This window comes from Mesoplodon densirostris, chromosome 1 (genome assembly GCF_025265405.1).
Source record: "Mesoplodon densirostris isolate mMesDen1 chromosome 1, mMesDen1 primary haplotype, whole genome shotgun sequence".
Lineage (NCBI taxonomy): Eukaryota > Metazoa > Chordata > Mammalia > Artiodactyla > Ziphiidae > Mesoplodon > Mesoplodon densirostris.
In genome coordinates this window covers 98,531-122,942 of record NC_082661.1, presented here as the reverse complement: position 1 = coordinate 122,942, position 24,412 = coordinate 98,531, and the positions used below count along the sequence as shown (strand labels likewise).

The 24,412-nt window shown below is 41.3% G+C and overlaps 1 protein-coding gene across 3 annotated transcripts; it reads left to right on the top strand.

The window, feature by feature from the left end:
• The first annotated feature begins 632 nt into the window (after nucleotides 1-632).
• LOC132484278 (zinc finger protein 717-like) lies at nucleotides 633-24,412 on the top strand. Of its 3 annotated transcripts, none has more exons than XM_060090862.1 (6): nucleotides 633-703; nucleotides 4,079-4,137; nucleotides 18,815-18,941; nucleotides 19,195-19,287; nucleotides 22,219-22,386; nucleotides 24,296-24,412. In XM_060090862.1, the coding sequence occupies exons 2-6, from the start codon at nucleotides 4,123-4,125 to the stop codon at nucleotides 24,301-24,303; spliced, it is 411 nt and encodes a 136-aa protein (XP_059946845.1). In that variant the 5' UTR covers nucleotides 633-703; nucleotides 4,079-4,122; the 3' UTR covers nucleotides 24,304-24,412. The 3 variants fall into 3 exon arrangements, with proteins under 3 accessions (XP_059946845.1, XP_059946676.1, XP_059946764.1); XM_060090781.1 differs by adding an exon at nucleotides 1,417-1,686 and having other exon boundaries at nucleotides 683-703; nucleotides 22,219-24,412; XM_060090693.1 differs by having other exon boundaries at nucleotides 22,219-24,412.

Genomic DNA, 24,412 nt, shown 5'->3' with positions numbered 1-24,412 from the left:
CTCTGTGGCACATACAGGCACGCATAGACCTACGTGTAATAAAATTTTCTATTTCACGTTTCCTCGTGGTCTTTGTTGACAGTGGTTTACCATCGCGCACACAGGATATACACTTAAACTGTTAATTTAACAAAGTCACAACAGTCGCAATATTGGTTTAAGTACTTTAATAAGGACAGACATTGTGATATTTCACGATTCATGCTGTAGTATGCAAGTGTTAAAAAAAAAAGAAAAGAAAGGACGTGGGATCCATAACCGCAATGCCATTATAGGAAACAAAAACATTAAAGCTAACTTATAGTATCATCGGATTCTTGGCCCCCATAAGAATTTACCCATTCGTCTCACAACATCTCTTTCAGCTTCTTAAACTAGGACTTAATAACAAACCAGAATTCCACGTGGTTGCACGTGGGTCGAGACACAGTCTCATCCATCACATCCGGGGCTCAGGGCAGTAAGACCCATTACCCCTCGATACACAAAACGTCCCCCGACGGCCCCTACGGACGGAGACGCGTGTGGGACACGCACTCTCCCCACACAAGGACGCGCAGCAGCCTCTGGGATGGAGTCTTCCGGGTTTCTCCTGCGCGTGTGCGGTCCTGCCCACCTCACCCTCTTCCGTCCGGAACTTCCGGGCCCCACCGCCCTACGGCAGCTGCGCTCGCGCGCTGGCTGGGATTCTGGGTCCCTGAAGGTGGGTGCAAGGGTGGAAGGCGGCCGCGGCGCGGGGACGCAGGGCGGGGCGGGGATGCTGCTCCACTCGGTGGGAGCGTAAAGGTCGGCGGGTGTGAGCGGCGCGGCCTGAGGCGCAGGTGCGAGCCGCGGCCTGGGCAGGGGCCGGGAGGCGATTGTGGCCTTAGGACCCGCTGGTCCAGGGCTGGAAAGGGCCGGCTCGGGCCGTGCTTCGAGTGTTGCTTGGTCAGAAGACGGTGCACTGCGGACAGCCGGGCACCCGCCTCCGGAGGCTTCGCGACCTGGGGGTGGAGTCCAAGGTGACTGTGAGGCCGGGGCGGGTCTGCAGACCACGCGAGCGAGCGTGGGTGGGCTGCGGGCTGCGTGCATTGTCCAGCTGTTCCGCCGAAGCAAGCCTCCCGGGCGATGTCATTAACCTCTGTGACACTCGGTTTGCTCACCTGTGACGCGAGCGCCTTAAGGACTAGCGAGTTGCCCCCGATTGCCGGAGAAATCAGTGTGAAGTGCATGAAGGAGTCTTACTATGTGGTAGTTGTTACTGGGGTCTCTCGGAGTCTTTTCAGCAGGTGAAGTGTCAGGTCCCCTCCTGCGCTGTGTAGCCTGCTGAGCACCAGGTTTCGTTTACAGTTTACATAAGTCCTAGCTTCTAGGGACCGTGAGTGCCAGGGGGGATCGTTGGGCTCTGAATGACTGACCCCTTTTCCTTGGAACAAGGTAGTTATTATGAAGCACGAAGGGGAGGCGCCCTATGAACCAAAGACAAACCCTGAAACCTGAACCCGCTTATTAGCGCTTCAGAGCAGAGGCAGAAGTCACAGAAAAGAGAAGATTCTAGCTTTGCATGGCCAAAGCAGTTACTGATGCTTCAGTGCAGAGTGAACGAGATATGGGTGACGCTGCTTCCTCCCGAAGTTGTCAAAGACTGGGTGATAATGGGAGGTCCGAATCGACTTTCAGAAGGAGACCTGAGCTAGGCTGAGAGGGGTAGGTAGAGACCAAAAGAAATGTTACTTATTGGGGAGGTCCCGAGGGTGTGGTCTGGGGTGGAGGGATAACCTGTCACAGCTGAGAGAATCTGTCTATGGTGCTCCCTAAATATTCCCATTCCTTCATTCTACTCCCACTGTTTCTGTTATCTGAACTCTCTCAAGCCTATTATACCGTCAAGTTTGGTATCTGGAGGTATGCTGATGCTCGCTCTTCCTAGCAGTTCTTTCTGTTAGTTCAGGAAGGGTTTGTCAGGGTATGTCTGCCTTATGAGAAAGATTGGGGAGTGAGCAGGGTGTGGGTGGAGGAGAGGAAAAAGGATTTGAGGACATGAGTGATGTGCCAGGCTCACGTGATTTTTTGTATACATCAGGCATCTTGACTTTTGGATTATATTATCCACTCTGCCACCATTAAGTCAAACACGTTTACTTTTGACACCATTTTTGAGAAATGCAGTCAACTTAAGAACAAATAATTTTTAGAAGACCTTGACTTAAACATGCCTATCTTATTTTCCCTAATTCTTTCTGTGGACTGAGTGAGCTCCGGGGACTAATAATACAAGTGTTTCCCACTTAACATCAGAAATCTGTTCTTGATAATCATAAATTCCACAGCACAATAACAGAAGCCTATTTTCCACTGTTTAAAATGGGAAAATTAGAGTGAATCACACTTCACTCTAATTGGCTCCAAACTGATTTTTTTAAAATGTAAATAAAACACAGCATATGCCCCCATAAAATTAACAGACTCATGTTATGGTGTAAAAAAGTTAAAACATAGTTTTCTGGTCTGCACACAATTGCTTTTTAAAATTCATGTGGTCTCTTAGTTGCAACAACCTTACTGAGGTCCATCCGGGTGACATTTGTTTTCCTTTCAGAAGTTCTACATGTGGTTGTGAAGTTCTGTTGATTGTATTTCAGCATGTAATGTAAGACTTTTTTCCCCAGGTAATTTTGTTAAAAACATTGAGTTTGGGGACTTATACATATCATTTAGCATTTGCTCATTAATGAACCAACCCAAATTTACTGACTTAAAAAATAAAAAGTAATAAAAAAAATTGGGGGTTTCCCTGCTGGCACAGTGGTTGAGAATCTGCCTGCCAGTGCAGGGGACACGGATTCGAGCCCTGGTCTGGGAAGATCCCACATGCCATGGAGCAGCTAAGCCCGTGTGCTACAACTACTGAGCTTCGCTCTAGAGCCTGTGAGCCACAACTACTGAGCCCACGTGTCACAACTACTGAAGCCCATGCGCCTAGAGCCCGTGCTCCACAACAAAGAGAAGTCACCGCAATGAGAAGCCCACACACTGCAATGAAGCGTAGCCCCCGCTCACCGCAACTGGAGAAAGCCGGTGCGCAGCAACGAAGACCCAATGCGGCCAAAAATAAATAAATAAACAAATATATTAAAAAAAGATTTGCTCAAAGTTTAGCATTTTGGGTTTTTAAAAATTTTTGTTTTAACTTTTTAAAATTTTATTGATGCATAGTTGATTTACAATGTTGTGTTAGTTTCTGCTGTACAGCAAAGTGAATCAGTTATACATATATCCACTCTTTTTTAGATTCTATTCCCGTATAGGTCATTACAGAGTATTGAGTAGAGTTCCCTGTGCCTTCAGTAGGTTCTTATTAGTTATGTCTTTTATATATAGTAGTATGTATATGTCAATCCCAATCTCCCAATTTATTCCTCCCCCCCTCCTTTTCCCCTTGGTAACCATAAGTTTGTTTTCTACATCTGGGACTCTATTTCTGTATTGTAAATAGGTTCATATGTACCATTTTTTAAGATTCTACATATAAGCAATATCATATGATGTTTGTCTTTGTCTGACTTACTTCACTCAGTATGACAATCTCTAGGTCTGTGGTTCAGCATTTTGGGGCTAGGTTTAGTTGGTCAGTTCCTATGTTAGTGTTGTCTGGTTCACAAATGAAGCTGTAGTCATCTGGTGCCCTGACTGAGGCTGTTTGATTTAAGATGACTTCATTTACTTTTTTGGTGGTTTGTGCTGGCTGTTGGCTAAACCACGTGTCCCTAACAGGCTAGCCCCAGAAGGCAAGCTGTAGTGGAAAGTGCTTTTCATCTGTGTTTGCATCATATGTCCTTATTTTTTTTAATATCTTTTTCAGAGTATAATTGCTTTACAGTGTCGTGTTAGTTTCTGCTGTATCCTATGTCCTTTTAACCAAAGCAGGTCAAATGGCAGAGCCCACATCAGTTGTAGGGAACTTCACAGGGAAATACGGAGAAGCAGCCATTGTTTAAATCAGAGAAGCAACCATTGTTTAAATAAAGCAACAACCATTATTTAAATAAGCATTTTTAAAAATTTAAATTGATGCCCCTCCATTCACCTTCTCTCCCAGCTCTATTTCCAGAGTCCTCTGTGGGTTTCTAAGAACAGCAGGAAATGAATACATCTCTGGTGAGTTGTTTTTTTTCCTCAACTTGTTTTATATTTTACTATATGAGCTTTATGAGGGTCCTTAAAGTAAAATGGAAAAGTAAAACTAAGTAAGATTCAGCTTCAGGGCAATATACATAAACAAGATAAAGGTGGCATGTGGATATAGGCACATAATATGACTTTAGAGTGGTCCAAGGTGAGTGCAATGGCAAAAACACAGGTACAACTGTTCTCTGATCAGAATGGGCCCTTAGAAGAAAGCATGCTACGTTCCCTTGAGACATGAGAACTTGCATGCACAGATGTCTGAACAGTGTCTTAATTGGTCACATAGATGATGGAGTGGACATGTTTCACTGCCAGTCTGGAAATAAACACTTCATGCATTCTGCAATGGTGACGCTTACCTAGTGCTGAAGCAGAACTTGCTTAATCAGGTTTTTCTGGAGTTGCTAAAAGAGTGTGGTCCCAGACAGCTTTTGGAAGGCCCTACTTGATGCATGGATAAAACGTGGAATGTCTGGAGGATTGAATTGACTGCAGGTCCTTTATTTATTTATTTATTTATTCATTTTTTTGCGGTACACGGGCCTCTCACTGTTGTGGCCTCTCCTGTTGCAGAGCACAGACTCCGGGCGCGCAGGCTCAGCGGCCATGGCTCACGGACCCTGCAGGTCCTTTAAATAACTCATTTCTCTCAGCTAGTCTATGTATGCAGGTTGTATAGCAGACTGTTCAAGGTTATATTTTCTGGCAAATGTTTCTACTGCTCTTTTGCAGCTTAACCTACTCAACATGGTCTTAATTCATTTCTTCTCAAGCTTGCCAATAACCTAAATTATAGTTAGGTTCAATGAATATGTTGTAGTCTTTGCCTTACTTGAACCTTCTGCCATATTGAAGCCACTGTCCATGATCTCCTGGAAATTCTTGTCCATTAGCTTCTATTGTGGCCTCTGATGGTTTATTCCCGAATGCTTCTGTCTTTTTCTTCTGCTCCTGGACGTTGCTCATCCAAGTGTTGAAACGTGGGCCCCACTCTTCACACTCTGCAGTTCTCCTTGACCTGTTTGGCCCTCTGTGATTTGACAGTCCTGTTTCTCTCCAGCTTGGGCCTCTTCCCTACCTTTAGACCATAGGTTCAGCTCCTTGTTGAATGCTTTCTTGTAGCTATCCAGAAGGTACCACAAGCTCAACAAATCCAAAATGAAAACCACATTCTTCTTTCTTCCCGTACATATGATACTGCTTTCATCCAGCCAGTGAGTCAGACCACCAAAATGGGATTTCTCCTGGACCCCTCCCTCTCTCTCAGCTTTAATCTCATCTCAGGGAAAGTCCTGCTACTTCTGTTTGTGCTTTTAATTTCATCTGATGTCTGCATTGTTGCTCACTAACAAATGCAGTAACTTTCTTTCTTATGTTGGAATTGTCATCCTTGGCAAAACCTGAAGGATGTGTTTGCTGTGATCTGGTTAGATTCCCCTCGAGCTGTGCTACTGGCCAGCATGTGTGGTGACAGCCTTAGGAGTCCAGTGGGAGAAAGAATTCAGGAGTTATTCAGACATATTGTGAACAAGGGTCAGGACAAAGTTACACAAAGTCTAAAAACAAGGGTTACAGATTTTTGTAATTTTTAACTTTCATTTATATAAATGTCAGTGATTCTATCGCTTTTATTATGATATAATTGTGTATTGCTAGTTCAAAAACGACCTTTTTCCAAACCCTGTTAAAGACTATTTAATCTTCTGCTATTTCAGTGAATCACTTAAAAATGAATAGGGAGAAGTGAATGTGTGCATTATTCATAACTATGACTATGGAGCAGAGCTCTCCTAATGTTGGTTAATTTTTTTTATTGTGATAAAATATACATAAGCTAATATTGGCAATTTCACCATTTTTAAGAGTACAATTCAGTACTCGTAGTACATTTAGTTTATGCACACTTGTGTAATCATCACCACTAAGAATATCCAGATTCATCCTCCCCAGATAAAACTTTACTCGGGACTTCCCTGGTGGCGTAGTGGTTAAGAATCTGCCTGCCAATGCAGGAGACACAGGTTCAATCCCTGGTCCAGGAAGATCCCACATGCCACGGAGCAACTAAGCCCATGCGCCATAACTACTGAAGCCTGCATGCTGCAACTACTGAGGCCTGAGCACCTTCTCCCATGCTCTGCAACAAGAGAAACCACTGCAGTGAGAAGCCCGTGCACCGCAACAGAGAGTAGCTAACAGTCACCACAACTAGAGAAAGCCCGCACACAGCACTGAAGACCCAACGCAGGCAAAAACAAAAAAAAAAACAAAAACACTTTACTCATCAAACCCTAACTCCCTATTCTCCCCTCCCCCAGCCCTTGGCAGCAGCCACTCTAATCTCTGTGTCTATGAAGTTGATGACTAAGAACCTCATATAAGTGGAATCATGCAGTCCTTAAGTGATTGACTTATTTCACCTAGTGTAGTGTCTTCAAGGTTTATCCATATTGTAGCATGTCAAAATTCACTTCCTTATAAAGTCTCAATAATATTACCATTATATGTATGTCCACGTTTTATTTATCCATTAATCCATCAATGGTTTTATGGGTTACTTCGACGTTTAGGCTATAAAGGATAATGCTGTTATGACCATGTGTGTAGACATATCTTTTCTAGTTCCCGCTTTTACTTTGTTTCTTATACACCCAGAAGTAAAGTTGTAGGATCACGTTGTAATTCTGTATTTAATTTGTTCAGGCATCACCATGTTGTCTTCCATGGTGGCTGCGCTCTTTTACGTTCCCGCCGGCAGTGCACACGGTTCCGGTTTCCTCACGTTCTTGCCAACACTTGTCCTTTCCTGTTTTGTTTTGTTTTTTAAATAAGAGCCACATCCTTATGGGCATAAGACGATATCTCATTGTGCTTTTGATTTGCTTTTCTCTAATGACTAGCGATGTTGAGCATGTTTTTATGTGTGTATGGGCCATTTGTATATCCTCTTTGCACATTTTTTAAATAGACCTTTACTTTTTATAGCAGTTTTAGGTTCCCAGCAAAACTGAGCAGGAGTTACAGTGATTTCCAGTGTGCTCTCTGCCCACAGATGCTGCCTCCCCATAATCAGTATCAGGTATTCATTTGGTACAATTCATGAACCTACACAGACATATCATTATTACCCAAAGTCCTTGGTTTACATTATAATTCACTCTTGGTACTGTACTTTTTACGGGTTTGGACAAATGTGTAATGATATGTATTCACCATTATAGTCATACAGAGTGGTTTTACTGCCCTAAGAATCCTCTGTGCTCCTTCTGTTCATCTTTCTGTAATTCATAGCCCTTGGCAACCACTGGTATTTTTACTGTCCGCATAGTTTTGCCTATTAGAGAATGTCATATAGTTAGAACCGTGTTATGTAGGTTTTTTAGATTGGCTTCTTGCACTTGTTAACATGCTTTTAAGTTTCCTCTGTGTCTTTTCATGACTTGATAGCTCATTTATTTTTAGCACTGAATAATATTCCATTTCCTGGTTGTACCACAGTTTATCCACTCATCTACGGAAGGACATTTTGGTTGCTTCCAAGTTTGGCAGTTGTTGAATAAAGCTATTACAAACATCCATGTACTGGTTTTATGTGGACATACGTTTTCAGTTCCTTTGGATAAATACCAGAAACGCAGTTGCTGGATCATATGTTAAAAGTGTGTGTTTAGGGGCCTCCCTGGTGGCGCAAGTGGTTGAGAGTCCGCCTGCCGATGCAGGGGATACGGGTTCGTGCCCCGGTCTGGGAGGATCCCATATGCCGCGGAGCGGCTGGGCCCGTGAGCCATGGCCGCTGAGCCTGCGCGTCCGGAGCCTGTGCGTCCGGAGCCTGTGCTCCGCGACGGGGGAGGCCACAACAGTGAGAGGCCCGCATACCGAAAAAAAAAAAAAAAAACAAAGTGTGTGTTTAATTTTGAAGACAGTACTAAACTGTCTTCTAGAGTGGCTCTACCATTTTGGTACTTTGTTATGGCAGCCCTATCAAATTAATACACTGTACTTCATTCTACTGCTTTATAATTGGTTACTCTAAGGCTTACAATATGAGTCTTTATCAGAATATACTAGAGGAGCAGTGCATTACTTTACATAAAATGTAGAGACCTTTGAGTAGTAGTATTCCATTTACAATCCCTATCATTTGTACTTTTGTTTTTATACATGTGTATTTACATATTGAGTCTACATACATTATGAGTCTCCTGTATGTTATTATAATTTTTCTTTAAACAATCATATCTATTTTAAAGGAATTAAGAGAAGAAATATATATATATATATATAAAATCCTTTATATTTACCCACACATTTACCATTTCCAATGATCCTGATTCTTTCCTATGGATTCAGGTTAACATCTGGTATCTTTCTTTCATCCTGGAGAATGTCCGTTATCATTTTTAGTGCTATCTTCTGATGATGAATTAGCTTAGTTTTTCTTTACCTGAAAATGTCTTTATTTCATCTTTATTTTTAGCATAGTTTCACTGGATAGAATTACAGCTTGAAGGATGTTTCCATTCAGCATATTAAAGACGGTTCCCACTGTTTCTGATGAGAAGTCATCTATCATTCATGTGCAGATGTACCTGAATGTGATCTTGTCCTTTGGCTGCTTTCGAGATCTTCTCTTTACCTTTGGATACTGGCAGTGTGACTGGTGTGCCTACAGTAGTTTTCTTTTCTTTTTTTATAAATAAATTAATTAATTAATTTTTGGCTGCGTTGGGTCTTTGTTGCTGCGCGTGGGCTTTCTCTAGTTGCGGCGAGTGGGGGCTGCTCTTCGTTGTGCGCGGGCTTCTCATTGCAGCGGCTTCTCTTGTGAAGCATGGGCTCTAGGTGCGTGGACTTCAGTAGTTGTGGCACACGGACTCAGTAGTTGTGGCGAACGGGCTTAGTTGCTCTGCGGCATGTGGGATCTTCCTGGACCAGGGCTCGAACACGTGTCCCCTGCGTTGGCAGGCGGATTCTTAACCACTGAGCCACCAGGGAAGTCCCTAGAGTAGTTTTCTTTGAATCTAAGCTGATCGTGGGTCATTGAGCTGCTTCAATCTGTAAATTCGTGTCTTTCACAAAATTTGGGAAGGTTTTAGCCACCGTTTCTAAAGATACATATTATGTTCCATTCTTTCTCCTTTCTGTCTGGTGCTACAATTACATATATGTTAGACTGTTTGCTAAATTGTTTCTTAGCCTCTTTTCATTTTTCTTTATTTTTTTCTCTCTTAAAAAGATAAGAAAATATCTACTGATCTATCTTTCAGTTCATTGGCTTTCTTTTGCTGTTTCCAGTCCGATGTTCAACTCATCAGAAAGTTTTTCTTTTTTGTTACTGTAGTATGTAGCTCTGCAATTTCCATTTAATTGTTTTTCTAGTTTGTTTTTCTGTACTGATATTGCCCCTCCCCCCCAACCCCCCCTCCGCCAATACATTATTTTTTATCTTTCTTTAAGTACTTGAATGTATTTATGGATGGGTTAACTATGTTTCTGCTACGTGCAGCATCTGGGATTCCTTGGGATTAGTTTCTAGTGATTGTTTTTTGTCGTTTTTTGTTTTTCTTCTTGAATATGAGTCACATTTTCCTCTTACTTTACATGTGTTGAGATTCTGAATTATGTACTAAACATTGTAAATCATATGTTGCAAGAGTTTTTGGATTCTGTTATATTTCTCTGAAGAGTGATTTTGTTCTGCAAGGCAGTTAACTTGGCTGGATTCAAATTCTAAACTTCATTTCTTATAGTGACCAGCAACTGACTCTTCATTCATTTCCTTCAGCTTTGAGAGGCTGCTTTCTTGTTGGGCCCTCTGAGGTCTTCCACATATGTGTAGTTTAGTAGTCAGCCAACAGCTGTGGTTGGTTTTGTGTGGAAATTTGGTACATTATGTTCTTTTGCTGCTTCTCTCCCAGGGCTACCCCCCCACCCCCACTAAGTTTTCCAGTTTTGTTGGCAGCCCTGAACTATGCGCTCTGACACCTAAGCCAGTAAAGCTTCAGCTTTCAGTTTCTTGATCTATTTGCAGATTGAAGATTGCCCTCTGGTAAAATGCCGTAAACTTGCAAAGTAGTTTGTCCTTTAATGGATTATTCAAATCTAGTTTCTGCCTACTTTTAGTTGTTCTCCAGTGCCTTTAGGTGATTGTGTTATAAATTTTGTCCAGCTTTTATAATAGTTTCCTGCACATTGTTAGTCTGGTCAAGCTACTTTGCCATTAACATACAAGCCATGCTACATTTATGATGTTTATATTTTTAAATCTACCTTCACTAGTTTATCTGGCCTGTCTTTATCATAGCGTCATTTTCTCTCCACTGGACTATTGTTCAGCTCTCTTAAGTCTCCCAATCTTATTACCATCCCAACTCAGTTCTTTCTTCCATGGGAATAATTCATCCAAGATAAGGGTCAGTAAATTATGGCATACAGGTCAGACGTGGCTACTACCTATTTTTGTGTGACCTATGAGCTCGTTTTTTGACTTATTACACCTTTTGTAAGCAGTTACTATAAGGTTTGTGCTATTCATCTTTAATTTATCATAGTCTACTTTAAAATAAGGTACCATTTATATAAGAACCTTAAAACAGTATACTTCAAAAGTTTTCTCCTCCCAGCTTCTGTGATATCGTCGGCATACCTTTTACTCCCACATGCATTCTTTTGTTTTGGCTGCATTGGGTCTTCGTTGCTGCGCACCGGCTTTCTCTAGTTGCAGTGAGCGGGGTCTACTCTTCATTGTGGTGCACAGGCTTCTCATTACAGTGGCTTCTCGTTGCACAGCCTGGGCTCTAGGCGCGCAGGCTTCAGTAGTTGCAACACATGGGCTCAGTAGTTGTAGCACGCAGGCCCTAGGGCATGCGGGCTTCAGTAGTTGTGACCTGTGGGCTCAGTAGTTGTGGCTTGCGGGCTCTAGAGCACAGGCTCAGTAGTTGTGGTGCATGGGCTTAGTTGTTCCATGGCATGTGAGATCTTCCTGGACCAGGGATCGAACCTGTGTCCCCTAACTAGCAGGCATATTTTTAAGTACTGCGCCACTAGGGAAGTCCCCCACATGCATTCTTATTTTGCTTCATACAGTCAATTACCTTGAAAGGAGTTTGAACATAAAAATAATATAATATTGTATCATGTTATATTATACAATATATAGTACATAATACAGTATATATTATATATTTATTAATATACTTACCATTTCGAGTGCTCTTTATTCCTTTATATATACCCAGATTTCTATCTGATATCATTTTTCTTCAGATTTTAGGCAATTTGATTATAGTGGTCCTTGTTATAGTTAGTTACCTGATGTTTCTTGCTTGTACAAACTTTGGTGGTCCCCAGAGTGCCCTCATGCCCTTTACCAGCTGCAATTTTGGGAGTCCCCATGATCACCCTCAGATTCAGTAATTCACTAGCAGGACTCAACAGAACTCAGAAAAGCCGTTGTGGGCTTCCCCGGTGGCGCAGTGGTTAAGAGTCCACCTGCCAATGCAGGGGACACAGGTTCGAGCCCTGGCCCGGGAAGATCCCACATGCCGCGGAGCAACTAAGCCCATGCGCCACAACTGCTGAGCCTGCACTCTAGAGCCCACGAGCCACAACTACTGAAGCCTGTGCTCCGCAACAAGAGAAGCCACTGCAATGAGAAGCCTGTGCACTGCAACAAAGAGTAGCCCCCACTCTCAGCAACTAGAGAAAACCCCCGTGCAGCAGTGAAGACCCAGTGCGGCCAAAAATTAAATAAATGAGTAAATAAAATTTAAAAAACTGTTGTACTCATGTTTATGGTTCTGTACAGTGAAAGGATGCAGATTAAAATCAGTTAAGGGATCAGGCACATAAAGCAGCGTCCAGGAGTCTTCATGTGCAAGGTTCCAAAAACCTGCCAGTGGAGCCACGTGGACAGTGCCTTTTTCTCCCAGCAACAGGGTTTGACGGTGTGCATGGAATGTTGAGAAGTAAGGAAGCTTACTTGAGCCTTGATATCCAGCTTGTATGGGGGCCCTGTCCTGTAGACCTGGTTGACCATCTGTGTGGCTGACCTTAATCTCTAGTCCCTCCATAGATTGAGCTCATAAAATGTGCTGATAACAAGGCCTCCCACCATTAATCACATTTTTAGCATAGGATATCTGTGTGACCCAAAGCTATCAGGTTAAACAAAGATATTTGTATCAGTCAAGACACTTCAGGGCTTATATGTAAAACCTGAAACCATAAAACTCCTAACAGAAAAAGCTTCTACATTAGACTTGGCAATATTTTTTTTGGATATGGCACCAGATGCACAAGAAACAAAAGCAAAAATAAACAAGTAGGACTACATCATACTAAAAAGCTTTTGTACAGCAAAGAAAGCACTCAAGCAAATGAGAAGGGAACTCGTGGGATGAGAAAAATTTGCAAGTCATATATGATAACAGGTTAATATCCAAAATACAAGGAATTTATTACAACTCACAGGAAAAAATAACCAAGTCAAGAATGGGCAAAGGACCTGAATAAACATTTTTCCAAAGAAAACATACAGATAGCCAACATGTACATGAAAAGGTGCTCAATGTCACTAATCATTGGGAAAATGCAAATCAAAACCACAATGAGATATCACCTCACCCCTGTTTAATGCTAGTATCAAAAAGACGAGACCACAAGTGTTGGTGAGGATGTAGTTAAAAGGAAACCTTTTATGCTAGGGTGGGGATTTATACAGCCATTTTAGAAGACAATATGAGATTTTCTCAAAACTTAAAAAATAGGGACTTCCTTCGTGGTCCAGTGGCTCATACTCCGTGCTATCAATGCAGGGGGCCCAGGTTCAATCCCTGGTCAGGGAACTAGATCCCACATGCCACAACTAAAGATCCCGCATGCCACAGTGAAGATCCCGCACACGGCAACAAAGATCCCGCGTGCTGCAACTAAGACCCAGCACAGCCAAATAGATGATAGATAGATAGATAGGAAGAAAGAAACAATAAGAAACCTTAAAAATAGAACTACTGTGTGATCCAGGAATTCTGCTTCTGGGAATATTTCTGACGGAAATGAAATCAGTATCTCAAAGAAATATCTTAACACCCGTGTTCCTTGCAGTGTTACAACAGCCAAGATACAGAAATAACCTAAGTGTCAGTCATCAGATGAATGGATAAAGCAAATGTGGTATATATATCTAGGGGAATGTTACTTATCCATTAAAAAGGAAGATATTCTGCCATTTGCAACAAGATAGATGAACCTGAGGGCATTATGCTAAGTGAAATAAGCCAAACAGTGAAAGGCTACATTATGGTATCACTTAACTATGGAAGGAAAAATAGAAAAAGTTGAGTTCATGAAAACAATAGAATGGTGGTTGTCAGGATGGGGGAAATGGTAAAGGTTGGTGAAAGGGTACAAACTTCTAATTATAAGATGAATAAATTATGAGGAACTAATGTACAGTATGGTGACTATAAGACCATAGTTTATAATACTTTATTGTTTAGTTGCAATTTGCCATGATAATTGATCTTTTTAAAAAATTTTTTTTTATTAGTTTCTGCTTTATAACAAAGTGAATCAGTCATACATATACATCCGTTCCCACATCCCTTCCCTCATGCATCTCCCTCCCTCCCACCCTCCCCATCCCACCCCTCCAGGCGGTCACAAAGCACCGAGCTGATCTCCCCGTGCTCTGTGGCTGCTTCCCACTATCTATCTACCTCACGCCTGGTAGTGTATACATGTCCATGCCCCTCCCTCGCTTTGTCACAGCTTACCCTTCCCCCTCCCCACATCCTCAAATCCATTCTCTAGTAGGTCTGTGTCTTTATTCCTGTCCTACCCCTAGGTTCTTCATGTCATTTTTTTTTAATTCCATATATATGTGTTAGCATACGGTATTTGTCTTTCTCTTTCTGACTTACTTCACTCTGTATGACAGACTCTAGGTCTATCCACCTCATTAAAAATAGCTCAGTTTCGTTTCTTTTTGTGGCTGAGTAATATTCCATTGTATATATGTGCCACATCTTCTTTACCCATTCATCCGATGATGGACATTTAGGTTGTTTCCAGCTCCGGGCTATTGTGAATAGAGCTGCAATGAACATTTTGGTACATGTCTCTTTTTGAATTATGGTTTTCTCAGGGTCTATGCCCAGTAGTGGGATTGCTGGGTCATATGGTAGTTCTATTTTTAGCTTTTTAAGGAACCTCCATACCGTTCTCCATAGTGGCTGTACCAATTCACATTCCCACCAGCAGTGCAAGAGTGTTCCCTTTTCTCCACACCCTCTCCAGCATTTATTGTTTCTAGATTTCTTGATGCTGGCCATTCTGACTGGTGTGAGATGATATCTCATTGTAGTTTTGATTTGCATTTCTCTAATGATTAATGATGTTGAGCATTCTTTCATGTGTTTGTTGGCAGTCTGTATATCTTCTTTGGAGATGAGAATTGATCTTAAGTGTTCTCACACATACACACAAAGAGGGTAACTGTGAGGTGATGGGTGTGTTAAGTAACTTGATTGTAGTCAGGTCATAATGCATACATTTATCAAATCAGCAGGTTATACACTTTATTTATTTATTTATTTTTAAATTAATTTTATTTATTTTTGGCTGTGTTGGGTCTTCGTTTCTGTGCGAGAGCTTTCTCTAGTTGTGGCGAGCGGGGGCCACTCTTCATCGCGCATCGCCGTGCGCAGGCCTCTCACTGTCGCGGCCTCTCTTGTTGCGGAGCACAGGCTCCAGACGCACAGGCTCAGTAGTTGTGGCTCACAGGCCTAGTTGCTCCGCAGCATGTGGGATCTTCCCAGACCAGGGCTCGAACCCGTGTCCCCTGCATTGGCAGGCAGATTCTCAACCACTGTGCCACCAGGGAAGCCCCCTACACTTTAAATATATATAATTTTATTTGTCAATTATACTTCAATAAAAATGGAATAATGTAAGATTAGGTATAAAATTAAAAACTAATAAAATAAAAAATAAATATGCCTTCCTCAGTAGCTGGGCTGCTTTTTTTGATATGCTTCTTGTCGATAGTCTCAAGCAGCCTCTTTAAATCTTCAACTGTCAGTATTGTTTAGTTCAGTTTGGTTGGTTTTTGACAGTACAACCCTAAAAAATGTAGTTGGATTTATATCTTTGATTTCAGCCAGTTTGAGCTTTTTGAGACATACCTTTCTATCTTTTTTTTTGGTATTCATGTATCTATATATTTTTTAGACTGTAAGTTTTTGTTTTTTCTTAAGTATTTCATCCTTAGTCTGTGCCATTTTGTGCAACAGAAGGGATTTATTGTGGGCCAGCTCAAGCCATTCTTAAGTTTTAACAGTGACTATCATAGTTATATTCTTCATTTGTTACTTGCCATACAGTTCAGTATAACTACCTTTGATTCCTAAAGTATTTCTCATTGTATTTTTTTCTGTAAGAACTGAAAGAGGCAACTTTTTATGCCTTAACACAATAAAAGCTAAAAAATTTTTGAGAGTTTTCCTACTCTACAAGACCCCAAATTTCTAGCTTCTGCTTATTTTCTTTCATCCCTCCTTGTAATCTGTTTTTTTTCCTCCCCTTAGCTCATCGTTTTCCTATATTGCTTTATCAGAAGCGGTGACTAGTAGTTGAGATTTACTATTAACACTTTGATTTCCTGCCTCTTTTTCTAAGATTTTAAGTCCATGATGTAAACATTATTTGATTTAAGAAGTATGACTCATGTGGCTTAAGTAACAGTAAGTATATAACTACCAGTTATCTTAAGTAACACCATGGTCCATTATAACACCATCCTCACAGTTTCTTTGCACTACGTGTTGCCATTGTTGGTGGTGTTTGTTTTTGTTTGGTTTGGTGCTGGTTCAGTTACCAGTTCGGTCAAGAAGAAAGGTTTCTTTCTCAGTGCTATTATTACCTGTCCTTCATGGGTCAGCTTTAGTTTTGTTCCTTTCAGCATCATGCAGCATCCCGGACAGAGGAGTATTTCTTTCTGTAATATTGCTGAGGATGAACATGGTAAAGGGGAGATACGGTGATCATTGTGTGACTCTTAAATAGGTTCTGTTTAGGAGTGATGCTTCCATTCATATGTCATTGGTCAAAGCAAGACAGGTGGGGAATTACAAATCTGTTTATGTGAGTTCCAGCGCAAGGGGATATATACATCCTTTTTCAGAGAAAGGCACTGCAAGGAGTGCTATGAACTGAATTATATTCCCCCAAATATATGTGCTGTAGCCTTAACTCCCAATGCATTTAATCAAGTTTAAATGAGGTCGTAGGGTGGGGCCGTTACTCCAATAGAATTAGTGGCCCTATAAGAAAAGGAAGAGAGAGATCTTTTCCTTCCTTCTCCCTCCCTCCCTGCCATATATGGACTCAGCAGAAACGCAACCATCTGCAAGCTAGGAATGGAGCCCTTACCAGGAAATGAATTGGCTGGCACCTTGATCTTAGACTTCCCTGCCTCTAGAATTGTAAGAAAAGAGTTTTCTGTTGTTTAAGCCACCCAGTCAATGGCACTGAATTTAGCTGGAGAGAAATATAACCTACCACATGTTTATTCTTAATTTTCCACATGAACTTTTAAATCAGCTTGCCATGATGTGTACTAATTTGCATCAGTGAACATGGTATGTCTTTTCATTTGTTTAGTTCTTTTTTTGTATCCTTCAGGGTTCCCCCGCCTCATAAATTTTGTACATTATTTTGTTAAATGTATTGCTAGGTGTTTTGTCTTCTTGTTATTGTGGTTGTGTGAGTGTCCTCATGTATATGAAGGTTTATATAAAAGCCTTATACTAGTTATATAAGCTACTAATTTATTAAATCTTCCTATGTGGAGCATTTGGATGTCATGTGATTCTCTTCAGTTTTCCAAGTATGAATTATATGGAAGCCATCATCATTTTCAGTGCTGTTTTTCTCTCTTTAATTGTGTTGACTGACACTACTAATACAGTGTTAATAACTATGGTGATGAAGTATCCTTGCTCTGCATGTTTCCCCATAAGTGTGATGCTGGCTTTCACTTGTGGCTAAGACATACACATTTATCATGTTAAGGAAAAATCCCGTGAATCCTCTTTTACGTTTTTTTTATTTCAAATGAGAGGATATTTTTATAGATGTCTACTTAGCATCTAGAATTTTCTCCACCAAACTACAAATGTGATGAATTGTATTAATAGATTTCTTAATATTGAGGCTTTCTCTATTGCTAGAATAATTAAAAATTTCTTCTCCGTTGTCATGGTCTGTTTTTCTTTCTCTGTCAGTAAATATCAGTGTTTCCTAAAACACCATACTTGTTCGTTTTCTCGTTTCAATCTCTTAGGTTCTCTTTGAGCAATTTTATTCACTCTGATGGCTTCAGCTACCACTAAAATATTGCTGTTTCCTAAATCCTTTTCTTCATCTTGTATCTCTCTCCTGAGCTCAAGAGCATATATCCATTTGCTAGTTGCACATCTTCACATATTTGACCACAGAAATTTCAAACTTCAAACATGCTATGTCCAAGATCTGTGTCTGTTCTGCAAATCCTATTATTTGTCCTTATCCCAATATCAGTTTATAGCGCTAGTATCTACCAGCTTGTGCAGACAGCCTGGTAGTAAAGCTTTCCCTTCACCTTCTCAGAGCAAATGAGTACCAAATTCTTTTTCTTTTTTTCTGTTTTGGAATCAGTCCCCTGTTCTGTATTCATTTTCCTGTGTTACCTCTGTTACCTAGTATAGTTGGTCATTTCTCCTTCTGGTTTTTCCTCCTCTGATTCTCCCTTAAGCCCTTCACCATTCTCCTGCTGGACGATGACTGTTAAAGGGCACATCTGGTTATGTAGCTTACCTCTCATTATCAGCCCCTCATTATTCACTCCCTGTTGTTTAGGAAGTGGGTTATGTTCACTCTTGGGTAGACATAAGCAATTCCTTAGGTAATAAGAAAATTCTAGGATGCATGTGTACATTTTTAAAAAAATGGTGAGCACATAAGGTTTTTTATTGATGGACTTAGGTCATATATTTAAATGCAGGGTAACTTTATGATCAGTTCCTTGAATACCTTTACTGTCTTTATCTCTTATCTCAGCCCAGGAGCACCCACCTGGATGTGGTGCTGCTTGTACTTCTATTAAAGTGGCGTCTGTCCTTTCTGCCCTCTCAGCTTGACTTCTGCTCTTGCCTCATGTTCATGAGAACCTGTGGTTCACACTGAACAGCTGACATGTTTAGCTCTTCAGTGAAGTGCAACCTGACAGTACAAAGTACAACTATTCTTCTCCCTTGATACCCCAGGCTACCTTAAACATGTGTGTAACCTGGTTCATCTAACACATTATTCCAGGTAAGTATGTGTACTTATGTCTCCATACCAGCTCATATGTTCCTTGTATCTTTGGCAATGAGGACCATTCCAGATTTATAAGGGAAACTATGATAGTACTTTGAAGAACTACTAAATTAACACAGACGTAGGGTATTTCTACTGTGATTTCTCCTTATCCCACAATATAGAGTACAAAGCATGGTATGGTATATCCTGTGTAAGATAAAACACACACATAAGAATGAATTCCTAGACTTCCTGTTCTTTTGACCCAGGCTGATGCCTTGAATTGAGGAAAAATGTACCATTACAGGGGTTGGTGTCATTTGAGGATGTGGCTGTGAACTTCACCTGGGAGGAGTGGCAGGACCTGGATGATGCTCAGAGGACCCTATACAGGGATATCATGCTGGAGAACTACAGTAGCCTGGTGTCACTGGGTGAGCAAAACTCCCCTAGTAACTGCCAAGTGCAAGCACTTTTTTCTTCATTGGTAAATGTACAGTTTGTGAAATGAAATGCTACTTAGGTTTAAGATTCCGGGCCAGGAAGAACGTGTGTTCACCCCTCCAGTCAGAGGTTCAGAATTGGCCCTTCATTGCACGACTCTTGTAGCTGTGCTGTTGGCATTTTTTAAGAGCCCGTGAAACATGAACAGTTTGGTGAAAGTCCTACATTATTTCTCATCAACAGGGCATTGCATTACCAAACCTGAGGTGATCATCAAGTTGGAGCAAGGAGCAGCACCATGGACTGTAAAAGAAACCCCAGACCAGGGTTTCCCAGGTCAGTCAGTGCATACTGAGCAGGGAGGCTGGGAAGAGGAGAGCACAGCAGATGTTGGCCATGCTGAGCTATTTTTCAACAGTGGTTTTCTCCAAGTTCATACCTTGGGACAGACTGTAGCCTGCATGTATCAGACTCATGCATTGTTCAGTCTCCAAATATGGCTCTCAGATGTAAACCTCCCCCTTTTTGTTAATTGCTGAATATTTTCTTAGACTTACCAAAAACCGGTGCCCACCTGCCTCCTCTTGGAATTTTTTCTTGGTTAGTCACTGTCCCTAGATTCTCAGTAGGCTGCCTTTTTTGGTTTTTTAAAAATATTTTTTTATTTTTTGGCTGTGTTGGATCTTAGTTGCAGCACGTGGGATCTTCGATTTCTTGTGGTGCATGGGCTTCTCTCTAGGTGAGGCACACAGACTTAGTTGTCCCACAGCATGTGGGATCTTAGTTCCCCGACCAGGAATTGAACTGGCATCCCCTGCATTGCAAGAAGGATTCTTAACCACTGGACCACTAGGGAAGTCCCAGTAGGCTTCCTTTTTGTTCATTCTCAGAGACTGTTTTCTTTTGGGCATTTAGTAGTACATTCATTTATTCTTTTAACATGTTAATTGGGAAGTTTTACACACTGGTAAATTTTGTAAATGTGTGGATAACAGCAGTAATCAAAGAAATGTCCTTTTCAAAATTAATTTATTTATTTTTATTTCTGGCTGCATTGGGTTTTTGTTGCTGCACACGGGCTTTCTCTAGTTGTGGTGAGCGGGGGCTACTTTTCGTTGTGGTGCATGAGCTTCTCATTGCTATGGTTTCTCTTGTTGCGGAACACAGGCTCTAGGCACACAGGTTTCAGTAGTTGTGGCTCACGGGCTCTAGAGTGCAGGCTCAGTAGCTGTGGCACATGGGCTTAGTTGCTCTGTGGCATGTGGGATCTTCCTGGCCCAGGGATCGAACCCATGTCCCCTGCATTGGCAGGCGGATTCTTAACCACTGTGCCACCAGGGAAGTCCCAAAATGTCCTGTTTATATAGAGCTTATATTTTGTTGAAAGAGAAAAATGAAACAAATGTACATGTTTAGTAGTGAAATCAGAGCCACAAAAGTGTTAAACAAGGATGAGAGAGAGGAAGATAAGAGGATAGTGTTTCCAGAAGGGTGTTAAGGAGGCACATTTAGGGGAGGTTAAGTGTTTATGTTGGTAGAGCTTACGTTTGAGATTACTGTATTCCATTTTGACATGGAACATATGCATGCGTGTAAAATCTGGAGTAGAAGGTGGACATCACTGCTGGAGATGCAAATTAGGAAATCATTAACTCAAGACTGGTAGGAGTAGAGGGGGTGGCCTACGGACCTGTTAAGACCACGAGAGAAGTGGTCCAGGTCCAGGTCTCATGAATCACTACATCAGAAACCATGAGGCTGAGAAGGACCCAGAGAACTGTTCACCGTGGAAAGCGGTGGCCTGTGACACGGGAGGATAAACTAGAGACTGTGGGTCCAAGGCCAGTGAAACCAAGAATTTCGTACTTTGGGAGTGGAGTTTGAAATTAACATTTTTTACTTTCTCTTGTGAAGATCATTGTTAAAAAAAAAAAGAATGAGAAGTGTACATGGGACTCCAGTTTAAATACAACTAAGGGACAGCTGAAACTGTAAAGTACAGTAAAGTTAATATCTTCAGAAGCAGTGAATTATCAAGTAGTCACTCGCACCATGAAGTGAGGTGAAAATGCCTTGGCTGTTGGTCTCAGAAGCACCCAGAAAAAGCTTTTTGAAGATGGTGGGCACATGCTGGGTTGTAGAACCTAAATCCTTCAGACCAGCAGGAAGGAGTTGCACAAAGTGATGAATTAGAGTTTCGTGAACTTGTTAGGGTTCTGAGAAGCCAAGGGTATAGTGTTAAGTTAGGAATTTGCAGAAAGCTCCCTTGTCTAGCATGGAAAAAAAGATTAAGCCTTTGAAAAACCCACAGGTGCCTATAGCTGTTCCCGAGGGAGAACTAAAAACTAAACAAACATAGTTGTAAAGTTTTTGTCTCTAAGCAGTATTCTTGTTTAGGTGACAGACAAGTGGCCCTCTCCCATATCCTGTAAGTAGCTTATACAGGAAAATCATGCCATCTTCAAAGCTGAGCTATCAGAAAAGGGCTAGCACAAGTTACCCACAATTATAAGAAGAAAGGTAGAGATAATGAATGGAAAGCCAATGGTAGATGAAAAGCTGTCAGCTGAAATCTACACTTAGACAGAAAGTAAATATTTTGACCTAATACTTCCTCATTGAAAAGAATTTAAAAGAAAGGAAAAAAAGTAAGCAAAACCAAACAAAAACAAAAAACCCAATGATTTGACATTAGAAAACCTATAATGAAGTTTCTTACATTAATTCATTAGGGAGAAAAATCACATACTTATAAAATCAGTACCCATTATTGAATTTTAAAAATATTTATTTATTTATTTTTGGCTGCGTTGGGTCTTTGTTGCTGAACGCGGGCTTTCTCTAGTTGTGGCGAGCGGGGGCTACTCTTCGTTGTGGTGCGTGGGTTTCTCGCTGTGGTGGCTTCTCTTTGTTGTAGAGCTCGGGCTCTAGGCATGTGGGCTTCATAGCTGTGGCATGCAGGCTCAGTAGTTGTGGCTCACAGGCCTTAGAACACAGGCTCAGTAGTTGGGGTGCACAGCATGTAGGATCTTAGTTGCTCTGCGGCACGTGGAATCTTCCAGGACCAGGCCTTGAACCCGTATCCCCTGCATCGGCAGGCTGATTCTTAACCATTGTGCCACCAGCGAAGCCCCCGTTATTGATTTTTTAAAGAATCATATCCTGCTAGGATGAAAAGAAACTTCTTTACCTTTACAAACCATTCCATAGGAAATACTTATATGTGATTCAAAGGTATGACCTGTAATTATTTTTATCTCCTTTTAGATGTCCAGATTGTGGATGACGTGATTGAGACCAGCCAAGAAAATCATGGTAGACGTTTGTGGCAAGTTGTAATCACCAGCAATGAAACATCAACTAAGGGGACAACTGACTTAGGAAAAACATTTAATTTGAGCCCAATTCATATTTCAAAACTGATGATAAATGATGGTAACTATTCAGAAATGAAGCCAAAAATGTTGAATATGTGTAAGAACACATTTCTCCCTAGTGAGCCTGATGAGATGCATGCTGGAGAGAAACTGGAGGATAGTAATAGAACTGGGAAATCCCTCAGATATGCTAAGTACCCTAGTCATCAGAAAAAGAATCAAACTCTGCAGCAACCTTTTGAATGCAACAGACAAGGGAGAGACTTCATCAAGGAAGCAATATTCTTTACACATAGGATGTTTCATATGGGTGAGATGGCTTACAAATATAAGAAATATTGGAAGGCCTGTGGTAAGTCAGCTCTCATTGCCCAAGAGAGAACTCACATAGGGGAGAATCACTATAGATGTAACAAATGGGGGAATACCTTCTGTAAGATACCAACACAGTTGAATCTTCACAGAGCTGATCTCCAGGAGCAACAGCATAAATGTAATCAAAGTGGGAACAATTTCTGCCAGAAATTACATTCCACTCAGCTTCAGAGAATTCAGTTAGAGAAAACGTTTGAATGTGATGTATGCAGTAAAACTTTCTATAAAAAGTCTAATCTCACTAAACGTCAGAAAGTACACACTGGAGAGAAACCCTATGCATGTGATGAATGTGAGAAATCTTTCGGCCATAAATCAGACCATACTATTCATCAGAGAATCCACCCTGGAGGAAAGCCCTATGAATGTAATGAATTTGGGAAATCCTTCTGCCAGAAGTCAGCCCTCACTGTCCATCAAAGGATTCACAATAGGGAGACGCCTCATGAATGCAATGATTGTGGTAAAACCTTCCATAAGAAGTCAGTACTCACTGCACATCGGAGAACTCACACAGGAGAGAGACCTTATGCATGTAAAGAATGTGGGAAATCCTTTGGACACCGGCCAGCCCTCACTGTACATCAGAGAACTCACACAAGAGATAAACCTTATAAATGTAATGAATGTGGGAAATCGTTCTGTGTGAAGCCAAAACTCACTGTACATCTGAGACTTCACACAGGTGAGAAACCTTATGAATGTAAAGAATGTGGTAAAACTTTCTACCAGAAGTCAAAACTCACTGTACACCAGAGAGCTCACACAGGTGAGAAACCTTATAAATGTGACGAATGTCAGAAAACCTTTTGTGAAAAGTCAACCCTCAATAGACATCAGAGAACACACACAGGAGAGAAGCCCTATGGATGTAAAGAATGTAGGAAAACTTTCTTCCAGAAGTCAGCCCTCACTGTACATCAAAGAACTCACACAGGAGAGAAGCCCTATGAATGTAATGAATGTGGAAAAACCTTTTGCCAGAAATCACACCTCAGCAAACATCAGAGGACTCACATAGAGGAGAAATCATGTATGGCAGAGACTGGCTGTATATACACCCAAACTCACTTTCTTTTTCTTTGGGGCACACAGTTAGCCTGCATTTCTCAGCCTTCCTTTACTGTGGGTGGGACCATATAACTGAGCTGTGGCCAGGAGAATTTGAACACAAGCAGTAAACATTAATGCTAGGCCAGGCCAGAAGAAAAAAAAAAACAAAAACCTTCCATGCATTCCTGCTGACTTTTTATGCCCTGTGGTTCTGAAGCGCAAATCTGCTCCCCACACCCCCACCCCAGTTTGCCTTGGAGCCACCGGGTGGAGATGGCAACCATGACTTAAGACAGAAAAACTTGATGATGGACAGCAGAAATTTTCCCAACTCTACCAAAAAGAAATGTCCATTTGTGCTTTACCTGAGTGAGAAATAAATATTCACTGTTGGGCCCTCCCATGTGTAATCTATTTACAACACTACCAGTCCATTGTGGCCAGTTCATTTTATGAATTTGAGACAGACTTCTGTGAGAAGTTACCAGTCCTTGTGTAGAAAATTCAACACAATTTCTTGTGTCATCTTTCATCCCCAGTCAATTGATGGAAAAATCAAGTCATATGAAGAGACAAAGAATGCAAGAAATGTAGGAATGCCTTTATCAGAGAGAACTCATCGAACACTGAGAATAAAATAAAGCCTTATAAATATC

Coding starts and splice junctions, on each gene's coding strand:
- LOC132484278 (XM_060090693.1), top strand. Junction 18,942..19,194: donor CAGTAGCCTGGTGTCACTGG/GTGAGCAAAACT, acceptor TCTCATCAACAG/GGCATTGCATTACCAAACCT. Junction 19,288..22,218: donor CCCAGACCAGGGTTTCCCAG/GTCAGTCAGTGC, acceptor ATCTCCTTTTAG/ATGTCCAGATTGTGGATGAC.